This window comes from Panthera pardus, unplaced genomic scaffold, assembly GCF_024362965.1.
Source record: "Panthera pardus isolate Hobbes unplaced genomic scaffold, ASM2436296v1 HiC_scaffold_16, whole genome shotgun sequence".
NCBI lineage: Eukaryota > Metazoa > Chordata > Mammalia > Carnivora > Felidae > Panthera > Panthera pardus.
In genome coordinates this window covers 155,924,393-155,936,693 of record NW_026526721.1, presented here as the reverse complement: position 1 = coordinate 155,936,693, position 12,301 = coordinate 155,924,393, and the positions used below count along the sequence as shown (strand labels likewise).

The 12,301-nt window shown below is 38.4% G+C and overlaps 1 protein-coding gene across 33 annotated transcripts in view; it reads left to right on the top strand.

The window, feature by feature from the left end:
• Positions 1 to 12,301, top strand: part of CLASP2 (cytoplasmic linker associated protein 2) — a 180,613-nt gene that overhangs the window by 14,918 nt on the left and 153,394 nt on the right. For all 33 annotated transcript variants that reach the window (XM_053904085.1, XM_053904088.1, XM_053904086.1 and 30 more), the window contains exons 3-6: positions 5,676 to 5,779; positions 7,489 to 7,580; positions 8,748 to 8,823; positions 10,602 to 10,699. In XM_053904085.1, the coding sequence (XP_053760060.1) occupies positions 5,676 to 5,779; positions 7,489 to 7,580; positions 8,748 to 8,823; positions 10,602 to 10,699 (370 nt within the window). The remainder of the gene's footprint in view (positions 1 to 5,675; positions 5,780 to 7,488; positions 7,581 to 8,747; positions 8,824 to 10,601; positions 10,700 to 12,301) is intronic.

Below are 12,301 nucleotides of genomic sequence, written 5' to 3'. Positions count from 1 at the left end.
ATTTATAACTTACAGCACTGCTTTTTAGACTTCTGTGGTACAGGACCAATATTTTGTAAAATACAGTAAAAATAAGTGATACAGCAAAATGAAAGGAAAAAAAACCACGGGGCCCAATTTTTTATTATTAGATTCAATAGACCAAATTACTTTGGTCAGATTGTTTTTAAAACTCTATTTTATAAACACTCTCAATTTTTTTTTTTTTTTCCCCCCCGCAAATAGTTTGTAGAGCCGTCCCGAGCTGCCAGCCGCCCTTTGCACCACACTCACTTCCAGTGTGTTTGCGGTATGGTGCGAGCCCGTGGTGCATTGCTTTTCTTTGCACAGTCGTCGGGATTACAGTGCTGGCTCTGACCTGTTTCCTAAACCCAAGTGGCCCTCGTGTGCCTTTTGGAGCGCTTTGACGAGTAGATTGGGTTCCTAATGTATAGCAATAGTTAAGGGAAATCGCAGCTGTCCATGATTTTCTTTTATGGATTAAGTTAACGCTTCCTAATGCCCACACTTATTTTCTCATTATCTTTGGTCAACTTTTTCTTCATGTTTGGTATGTCCCCAGATTCTGCTGGTTTCTTATTTTTATTGTCTAACTATCCTTTCAGCAGAAGCATCTTAGTAAGTTCCCTTCAGTAAGTTCCCTTTCTAATCACTACCTGGTTCCAGGTCATTCTTTGCATAAATGTCTTCTGAAAAGGCCGATTCTTTACCGTATCAGTCTTGTGCTTAAAATCCTGTGATAGATGTTAAAAACTAGGCATATGTGTTTTACTTAGGTATTTTCTTAAAACAGTTTGAGTCATTGTTTAAAATCAGGAAGTTTTATGTAAAAGATTCGTATTTAGGGCTTGTCCACCCCCACAGGTACTTCCTTGTGGGCTGAAGTTTTGTCATAGATTCTCTTTGGTATGGGTCCTGAGCTTTCTGCTTCACAAGTCCTCCCGTCTCGTCTTGCCCCTTCCTGAGGATAGCAGTTATAATACCGCCAGCTTGGAGTACCGCCCTTTCTAGAGCTGGATCAGTTCTGGCATTTCCCGTACCTCCCTGACTGTAGGCGTTTATGTTTGGGACCCCTGCCCTATAGTAGCTCCCTATTATTAGTTGTGACAGACCGTATTTTAGACCGGACGGTAATTCTAGGTATTGTGTATCTTGCTTATTTTTCAAATGCAAGGAGAGCCGCATGGAGTTTGATGCACCGACTCCTTATAATGAGGCAGTAGGAATAACGGGACCAGAATCCCAGTTTGTTGTCTCCCGGGACTGTCCTGCTTTCGGAACCTCTGTTTTGCTCTCCTCTGGTGGCGGTCCGCTTCTCTCAGCCTGTACGTCCCTGCTACGTCTTAGTAGCCTTCTTGATCAGCGGTCTTCCGCAAGTACTCTCTCCACTTTAGTTAGCAACTTGCTCGCTCCTGGCAGTTCTGGCTTAACTCGCTCATGCTTCTGCTGTGCTGCTCTTTCCTTTTGAAATCGTCTCCTCTTTCCCATGGTCCGTCCTTTCTCTTTATTTTTTATTTTATTTTTTTTTAAATTTTTTTAACGTTTATTTATTTTCGAGACAGAGACAGAGCATGAACGGGGGAGGGGCAGAGAGAGAGAGGGAGACACAGAATCTGAAACAGGCTCCAGGCTCTGAGCCATCAGCCCAGAGCCCGACACGGGGCTCAAACTCACGGACCGTGAGATCGTGACCTGAGCTGAAGTTGGACGCCCAACCGACTGAGCCACCCAGGTGCCCCCCCGTCCTTTCTCTTTAAAAGACCTACTTCAGATTTCAGTGTCTGGGAGCTTTTCAGATCAACCTCAACCTACTCTGAATTTTTCTTTACTCAGTGCTCTCTTCGGCAGCACATATACTAAAATTGAATTTTTCTTTACTCTCTAGTTCTTATACTGTTAAATAGTCAATGAATTACATTAAGTTGCTTTTATTATTTTTCATATGTGTTTTCCATATATGTATATAGGCTTGTATGTGTAGTTTTTTTTTCTGTCTTCTCATCTACTCTTTATGGTTATTTGTGTACATTAATATTAGTATCATTTTCACTTTGAACCCCAAGTGTCCATCATTTTCCTTGGTGAGATTCAAACTTGTTATTAATTCAGAGTCAGTGTAGTGTAACGAAAATTTCATCACTGCTTTGCTAGTGTATATTGCCTACTTGTTACCCATATTGGGCTTTATCAACTTTACGTGTATAAAACATTATCCCCACATTATTTCTAACTTGTATGATAGCTCCACAAGATAGGCAGTATATATTTCATTTTGTTTTAATTTAGAGAAAGAGCAGGGGAGGGGCAGAGAGAGAGGGAGAGCGGGAATCCCCAGCAGAGCCTGCCCGCAGGGCTCAAACCCGCCTGCAGGGCTTGAACTTGGGAACCGTGAGGTCACGACCTGAGCCAAAATCCAGAGTTGGAGGGTTAACCAGCTGAGCCACGCAGGTGCCCCTCTGTGTACTCTTAAGGAGGTACAGTACTAAATGAAGAGCCCAGGGTTAGCTTTTTTGTTTTACTCTGTTTTGTACCTTAGACAAACCACTTTAGGAGCCCTTCACGTGTGTTTATTTGGGGGGGGGGTGGGGAGAGAGAATCCAAAGCAGCCTCCAGGCTCTGAGCTGTAAGCTCAGAGTCCAGTGTGCGGCTCAAACCCACAAACTGCGAGATCATGACTTAAGCCAAAGTCAGATGCTTAACCGACTGAGCCACCCAGGGGCCCCTGAAGGTTTTTTTTTTTTAAATAATGTCATCTTAGATGTATGTAACTTGATGTGAGTGATACTGTCTTTTGGTACACTTAGGTTATTAACTATCAAAGGTATTTTTTTTTTATCTTTTTACATTAAAAGTGAAGAGATGTTTTAGGAAAATTGAGATTGATGTTCAGTTTTAGACAAAGTTCCAGAAAGAGTATGGGCTCTTTTGATGTAAAATATTTAAAATTTCTTTTGTGGCCACAGATACTGTGGAAAAATAAGGTTTTCAAACAAAAAAATATATCCGATTTACATTTAACAATGATCACCAGCCCTGGTTTTATGATAACTGAATTCAGTAAAGGATCTCATATTTTACAAATTTTAAACAGATAGTTTTAACCCAAAATGGAATTGCAGAAAGAGTATTAGAATAATCGGGCTACCTGCTCATCACTCTTGCATCTCGTAAAATGCAAGATGGTCTGTGTCTCGTACAGTGCTAAGAGAGTAAGACATACGACTAGCTGTGCTTTGAACTTCTTCGGTGTTTCACTGTTCAGGTTCCAGTCTGTGTAACAGGTTCTTACTGGCTGCACGGTAAAAAGCTCTGTTTTGGAGTCCCATAATTATCTATTGAATATCCATCATGTTGAATGATAATTCAGTGGTCATTATAATACGTACAGATCTTTTGGGTAGACTGTTGACTCTTCCAAATGCTTATTATGGGCTTAGCACAAGTGGGTTTTGTTTTCGTTTCTTTTTTTCCAGTTTTATGTCATTCTGTCACTAGTCATGTGAGGTATAGGCCTGCACCCCTCCTTATTTTATAGATAAGGAAACTTTCAAATTCAGAGAAGTTTACGGTCTTAAATAATTAACAACTGGTAAAACTAGGAATAAAATCTTGTTCTGTTTCACACCAAGAGAATATGTATCAAAAAGGAACTCTAATGCAAAAAATTTATGGATTTTTTTTTGTTTAATAACTATAATAAAATGTTTATGTAGTGTCAAGTTGTTTTTGCTATTTATATTCTATAAAAGTTTAGTTTTTTGTCTTGAAGTGAGCCCTGGTTTGGGCCAACATTTTAATTTTCTTTTTGGAGTTAAATCCCACCTCTCGAGAATGCCATGGATATTTTTTTTTCATACTCCTGTTGTGTGATTGTTAACACACACAGACACAGATACACACACATAGAACCCATCGATTACAAGTAAATGGAAGTAGTTATAACTGGGACCTAATTGTGTGGATTATTTAAGTCCTGGTTTCAACTTGCTATTTTTGTGACTTTGGGCAAGGTATTTAATCCTTTTGGGCCTTCTCTATCAAATGAGCCTACTCTCTTTAATTGGGCTGTTATGAGGTTGACGTGAGATAATTCAATGCTTAGTACGGAATAATATCTAACATTTATTAAGTGTTTATTACTATCTTCTGCCTCTCAGAAGCTATCAGAACCAGAGTCCCACAACAGCCAGTCCTACAGATGTCAATGGTTTTCTCTAATGTTAACAATACATCTAAGCAAGATGAGAAGTATTTATATTGTTCCAGCTGACAGGTACTTCGGTTGCCTCATGATTAGGCTTATGATTTTATGGCAAGAACTTTGTTCTCTTATAGTCATTTCCTTGATTAAGCTTAGGTTTTTGGATAATATTCCATTTGGTATAGTGGGCTTCTCACTATAGTCTAATTTTCTTCCAAAAATAATGTAATTTCTTTTTTCCTTAAGTGTTGTTTATTATTACTAAATCAGTCTGGTTGTTATATTGTAGACAGTGTTTATTGTAGAATATATTTGCATCAAATTATGTATACACTTAATTATAATTGTGTATAAATAAATGAGAGAAAATCCCTTTCTCTATCTTATTTCTTCTTCCTTCCCTTATTTAAACTAGGCCTCAACCTTCACTGCCTCAGGGAAAGGAAGGCTATAGCTATCATGTCAAAAGAGAAACAAGTTAATTTCTTTGCCGTCCAACATGGAGGATGATGGGGGTGGCAGGTGACACACAGAGTACTTACTTAGTGCCCTTCACTCTAAGTTGTTTAAATGTATTCTCTCTTTAATTTTTAGTCACCTTTTGGGGTGAGCACTGCTGTAAACCTTTAGGAGCTGAGAAAGTAAAGACAAAAGGAGAGTAATGTGGCCTCACACCTTGTAATACCACACAAGGGGCAGTGGTGATTTAAGGGATTACAAAAAGATAATTTTGACTGTGAGAGATTTTTGCCCTATGAGTGAACTTTAGAATCTGTACCCTCTGAATTCTGCCCTCACCTCCCTTTCCCTTCACCCTCACCCTCAACAGATGTCATTTCTTTGTGGTTCTTTGTTGACTTACAGTTACAGAAGCCATTTTCATGAAAACTCTCCAAGAATAGACTCTCACCCGCCTTTCTTGCCTCCTTGCGTGAAACAGTGCCACAGTCTTGGACATAGTAGAGAAAAACTGTAATCCCGGGGGCCTAGGCTTTTATTTTTGTCAGAATAATATGTCATACATACATAAAAGTACCTGTCAGACGTGTGATCATAAGCCAACACCTGCCTGTGCCCAGGTCAAGAAACCAGAACTCTCCCATCGTAGCTACTTCCTCTCTGCATTTCCTACTGACCCCTCCCTCCCTCTACCAGACGTTACCACTGACATGACGTTTCGGATGACCATTCCCTCGCTGATCTGTAGAGCTTGACTAGCCACACACGTCTCTAAATAGGATAGTGTTTAGTCCTGCCTGTTTTTTGAACATTGTCATAAGTGGATATCATGCTGTAAGTATACTTTTGGACCTTCCTTCTCCGTTAGTTTTTATTGGACTCATGAGTAAAGAAAATAATTTGCTTACCTGGTAACTTTTCATTTATGAAACGAGCTGATTATAATTTTGTAAAATATAGCTTATAATGGAGATGAATTATAAATATTTACTCTCTTCCTCTTGCCTTTCTCTAGTTATTGTAGCTTTAATAGACAGAATGGGAGATGCCAAAGACAAGGTTCGAGACGAAGCTCAGACTCTGATATTGAAGCTGATGGATCAAGTAGCAGCACCTATGGTAGGCCTACCTTTTAAATTTCGATTTTGCTAATCAGTGATGAAATATCGGGATAGATAGATGGTAATCACAGCGAGCCATGGAAGCCTCCAGGGACATGGAAGCTGAAATTGGAAACAGTGAATCATTGTTAATGCTCTAAAGAAATTGAAATTTAAAGTAAAATGTCGGTGTTTAACATTGTGTTGTTTTGCTTTTTCCTATTTTCTACTCTTTGGCATTTTTTATAAAGCCGACTCAGATTCTATTACTTGGACAATATGCTGAATATATTATTCTTTGGTTTCTCTTACCTGCAGGTTATACAGTGTTCAGTGAGAAAGCTCCTTTTGAGAACTACTGAATGTTGTGTTAATTACTGCGACTTTTACAGTGACAAGAACTAAATTTTTTATTTAAACAGGTGGTTACTGATTAGATAAAGCATATATTCTAGGACACTGATTTGTGTGTTATGAATATAGTAAAAAAAAAAAAAATTAGCCCTTAGGGAGATGTTTTGAAAGGAGACTGAAAATAAATTGACATGTAAATAAAGATTTATAGAATATCTCATGTTAAGTAGAAAAAATCAGAATTTACAATATATGCAATGTGTTGTCACTTAGAATACAGTTTTAAAATTATGTATTACATACGTTTTAGAAAAACATCCAAAGAGTGTTCAATTGTAAAAATAAACTGTTGGCCGAGATATTTTACACCTTAGAATGAAGTCCTTGCTAATAGTTTGGTGGGTATCCTTCAGCACTTGCTTAGTGGTTCAGATTTTAACTCCCTTTTGATGTGTTATTATAAATAGTACTATAAGTAACATCCTTGTACGTGTGTTTTTGGACATAAATATAAGTATTTATTTATATAGACTGGTGTTCCAGAGGTGGTGGGGCTGCATCAGCTTATTCACATTTCAGGTTTTCCAGGTAAACTTCCAGGTTACCTTCTAGAAAGTTTGGCAGAGAGTAATATTAGTAGAGCTGAATAGAGTCCAGGAAGAGAAGGGTGTGTGTGTGTGTGTGTGTGTGTGTGTGTGTGTGTGTGTGCGCGCGCGTATATGTGTATGCATGCATGAATTTAATAAATGGAAAGGATGGTGTTTCTAACTGCAGAGAAAGGACTGATTGAGACAATTGGCTGTATGTTTGGAAAATAAAGTTGGATTATCTGTATAGGTTTATGTATCCTTTTTACAAAAGAGAATTATAGTAGGCAGCAATAAAATGACTTACCCAAATAATGTTTCTGTATTTGGATCCAGTGCTGAAGGAGAAAAGCCTGAATTATAAAATGTTGAAAAATCCTGTTCCATGTGACAGTCTGTAGTAGTTGCCAGGCAACATTAGACATTTTGAATGCTTACTGGACTACTGGGCTTATAATGGTAGCATTGTTGTCAAAGGTTTCTAAAGCTTAGAATTCTCTGTGCATGGAAATTGTAAGGTTTTTAGGTATTGGACATTGTTTTTCTGAGAATAATTGAAATCTAAAGTGAAAGATATTAAATAAAAACCAAAAAATGTGATTATAATATTAGAAAATGGGTGAGAGCAATGCTGCTAGCACAAATTGGCTTAGAAAAACTGAGAAGTAAAATCTGATGGGAAAATTGAGTTCTCATGAAAGTTGGTGATAAGGTTGGGAATAGATAAAAGATTAAAGCATGAGTAATTTAATTTTTTGTTATTCTTGTTTACTTCTCCTTCAAATAGTACATTTGGGAACAGTTGACTTCTGGTTTTAAGCACAAGAATTTTCGATCTCGAGAAGGCGTGTGTCTATGTCTTATTGAAACCTTAAACGTGTAAGTTTTATGATTATTGAAAATAGTCAACTTGTTTTTCATTTTGCTAAAAAGAAAAAACAGTATCCATTTTGTAAAGCTCAAGGAAAGCTATGGAAATAACAAATTTTAAATGAGTTATTAATTGATCTCTGGTATGAGAGTTTTTATTTGATCTGATATCTTTGGCTGTTAATTTTTTATGTGTATGTTAATTTAAAACAACTAGTCAGTGATAAGTGTTTCTCTTTTTTTCTTAAATAAGTTGAGTAATAGTTGCTACCCAAAATAGATGGTCATATAACAGGAATGCTGGTATAACTTAGGATCTTCTTCTGTTCTGGACCCAGTTTGGCATTGTTTTTAACTCAGTGGTATTTCAGATATTGTAGCTATTTCCCCCACCTAGGTTTTCTAGACCACTGTGGGTAGTTACCAAAATCATAGACTGACCAAGATTCGGCCAGGTAGCTAGACGGTGAATTGGGTAGCATTATGTAGAGCTCTGAAGCATAGATAACACAGAGCTCACAACTCCAGTCCGAAAAACTGGGAAGCCAGGGCTTTTGTTCCGTTTCTTGATTATGTGCTCAAGTTCTATGCAACAAGATAGGTGATCTATTGTAACTTTCAACTTTTCCTGTAGCGTTACTTCCTTTATTGTAACTATACCTTCATTTATTTTCTTTTACTCCTCTGTGGTCCTTTCTGCCATCTAGAGCTTGTAAGTGCATTCAGTCTGCACAACTTTTGTGGTTTTTGGCTCTCCTGTCATTTGCTTTCAACCCATGACCTCATCAAAATATTAATAAACATAAATAAAGGTTTATTGGAATGCAAATTTATTGGAGACACAGCATCTAAAAATATCACTATTTTAAAGCAAAAGCTCAAATTTTCATGAGCGATTGATAGGTTGCTAGGTTTAAGAGTGCCATCGGTTGAACATTTTGTTCTGTTGGATCATGTGTCGACAGTTTTCATTGTCAGTCATGATTATTCACTTTTGCATATTTCACATTGTTTAGAATTAGTTTTTGCTTGTGTCTCACATCCTTCATGTTTTAATGATGTGTGCCCGTGCTGTGCACCATATTCGTCTTATTGATACAAACCAGAAGAAAGTATAGTTTGTTTACTGTTTGACTAAAACCAAATTCTCTTTATTTTGTTTCAAATTTTATTTAGTTTTGGGGCTCGGCCGCTAGTCCTCAGCAAGTTGGTACCACATTTGTGTGTCTTATTTGGAGATTCCAACAGTCAGGTAAAATTTTATTTACATTCAAGCATTGACTAACTTTTTTGGCCACCTCTTCTTCTTAGGGCTCTTACTCCGTTTTTAAAAAAGAAGAGGGAGGGTGGAGGGGGTTGTGAAATCAAGATTTCGTGTCATTTTGCTCTTAAAATCCACCAGTTACTTCCTGAGAACACATTATATTCACTTCAGTTGCTTAAGTTTGTCACTCGTTTGGCGTTAAGGATGTGTGGTGCTGAAAGGATAGTTCTCGGGTTTGAAAGATGGAGTGGCAAAGAGCCTTCCTTTCCGTAGTCCTGCACTTAACCGTGAGGACAGGTTGTCAGCCTCATTTCTTCATTCCTGAAAGTGGCTGCGTAACAACTTTTTGCCACAGAACCCTGTTTAACGAGAGTTTGTACCAGTGGTATATCCCTTGTTAGAAATTTACCTGAGCTGCGTATGCTAGGCATAAAAGGGGAGTATTCTGGATCCTGTCCATCCTAGTGGAGTTGAATCTTGACTGTAACCTTTTTGGCACAGCCTGGGCATTTGGAATAACCCTGGATAAGGTTTTCCTTGCTACTAGGCCTGGCTCTGCCCCTGGAGGTTTGTAGAGTTTTACTTCCTCTTCATTTGCTTTTTGGCGGTGGGCTGGGCATGGAAAATACGGCCATCTTCCAAATTCCTGTCTTGAGGCCACATTTTTTTCTTTTAATTGTAGTAAAATATACACAACATAAAATTTACCATTCTGGTCATTTTTTATTAATGTTTGTTTATTTTTGAGAGAGAGACAGAGTGTGAGCTGGAGAGGGTCAGAGAGAGGGAGACACAGAACCTGAAGCAGGCTCCAGGCTCCGAGCTGTCAGCACAGAGCCCGACACGGGGCTCGAACTCACGAACCGCGAGATCATGACCTGAGCCGAAGTCGGACACTTAACCGACTGAGCCTCCCAGGCGCCCCTGCCATTCTAATTGATTTTAAGTGTGTAGTTCGTTGGCATTAAGTACACTGTTGTGCAGCCATCACCACAGTCTATCTCCAGAACTTTTTCGTCTTCCCAAACCCGTACCTGTTAAGCAAGAACTCCCTATTCCCCCCAGTCCTCCAGCTCCTGGCAACCACATACTACTTTTTCTCCTGTGAGTTGTTACGCTCTAGGTATTTCACGAAAGTGGAACCATATAATTTGTCCTTTTGTATTTAACATGTTTTACCTGGCATAACGTCTTCAGGGTTCTTCTGTGTTGTCTTTTGTCCGACTTCCTCCTTTCGTTTTTAAGGCTGTATAATATTCCATTGTGTGTGTATACCACGTTTTCTTTATACATACATCCATAGGTGGACATTTGGGTTTTCATCTTTTGACCATTGTGAGTAATGATGCTTTGCGCATTATTGACTGTTGGGTTCGGACCACATTCTTGAAGGGCAGTTTTATTCCAGGAAAGTATATTAACCGCAGTAATGATTTGTAATCATACAGTTACCGGCAGCTTTTATGCAGGCTTATTACAAATAGAAGGTTTTTTAAAAGCCACGTTAATAGCTTTTATTTACATGTTTTAGGTTTCTACAGAACCTTTTACAAGGTTTCTCTAGAGGTTTCTCTGCAGGCCCTCTTGGTTTTTGTTAATGACCTGCCAAAATCTTTCAGGGGTTTAGAAGCATTAAAACCAACTGAGAGCTTCAAGTTGGTGTGCGAGTATAATGTTGCCTTGAGGTGAAGTATTTTATTATGTTTCATCTAAGGTGTTTTGTTTTGTTTTGTTTTGTTTTTTTAAATTTCTGAATTCTTTGGCAGGTGAGAGATGCGGCAGTGTTGGCTGTGGTGGAGATCTATAGACATGTGGGAGAGAGAGTGCGGGTGGACCTCTGTAAGAGGGGGATTCCCCCTGCTAGGTAAGTCTCGCTACATTTGTTTATTTGCCACTCGTTTTAGAAGTTTACTTTCATGTGTGTATTTTAAATAGGTTCAATTTTCTGAAATTTTTAAAAATTCTAAAGATACAAAAAGATACGCAGGTTATCACCGTTTAAAAAGTTTTTGAGGGGCATCTGGGTGGCTCAGTCGGTTAACAGTCCGACTTCGCCTCAGGTCGTGATCTCGTGGTTTGAGCCCCGCGTTGTGCTGTCTGCTATCAAAACAGAGTCTGCTTCGGATCCCGTCTCCCTCTCTCTCTGCCCCCATCTTTCTCAAAAATAAACAAACATTTAAAAAATAAAATTAAATAAAAAGTTCTTGAGATCTTGTAATTTTCTTGGACACTGGTTGATTATATATAGATACCCCTGTACTATTTAATATGTAATTAAATACCATGTCAGGTAAACTGTTTTTGGATACCAGGCAGTAATAATCATTACAGTATTTGGAAGATGCTTGAGCAAGATTATAGTAAAAATATTAATCCATTCATTAAGTAAATATTTTTTTTAGTGCCTCCTGTTGAAAGATACTATACAAGGTACTGGATAACAGAAAGCTATATAAGAATTAGTCACTACTCTTTTTTTTTTTTTTTTTTTTTTTTTTTTTTTTTTTTTTGAGAGAGAGAGAGAGCACACGTGCACACAGGGGAGGGGAAGAGAGAGAGGGAGACACAGAATCTGAAACAGGCTCCAGGCTCTGAGCTGTCAGCACAGAACCCAACACAGGGCTCGAATTCATGAACCATGAGATCGTGACCTCAGCCGAAGTCAGCTGCTTAACAATTGAGCCACCCAGGCACCCCTAGTCACTACTCTTAAAGTGTAGTCAAATAAAAGGAACATTAAGAATATCTGAGTCTCATCAATCAGGTCAGTAAAAATAAAAATCCCATCAATAAGCTTCTCATATATCAACATTTTCTTCAGAGGTACTTTTTTTCTTTAGTAATTCTCAGAGTTTCTATTTTTATTAAAGATCTTATTTCAGGGGTCCCTGGGCGACTAAGTTGGTTAAGGATCCAACTTCAGCTCAGGTCGTGATCTCACAGTTAGTGAGTTCAAGCCCCATGTCGTCCAGCTATGCGCTGACAGCTCAGAACCTGGGGCCTGCTTCGGGTTTTGTGTCTCCCTCTATCTCTCTCTCTCTGCCCTTCTCCTGCTTGTGCTTTCTCTCCCCCTGCAGAAATAAACTTAAGGGCCAACTGGGTGGCTCAGTTGGTTAAGCATCCAGCTCTTGGTTTCAGCTCAGGTCATGATCTCATGGTTCTGTGAGTTCAAGCCCCACATGAGGCTCTGCACTGACAGTGTAGAACCGGCTTGGGATTCCCTCTCTCCCTTTTTCTTTCTCTCAAAATAAATAAGTAAACTTAAAAAAATAGGTTTAAAAAAAAGATATTATTCCAATTAAATTTTTTTGTTATCAAATTTTAGTCCCCATTTTAAGGGAGGCTTGAAAGGTTTTTCTGTTGTCTTTTTTAACTTTTTATTATGGAAAATTTCAAACATACGCTAAAGTAGGCAGTAGTATAATGAACCTTCATGTACCCATTACACAGCTTCAACAATTAACAA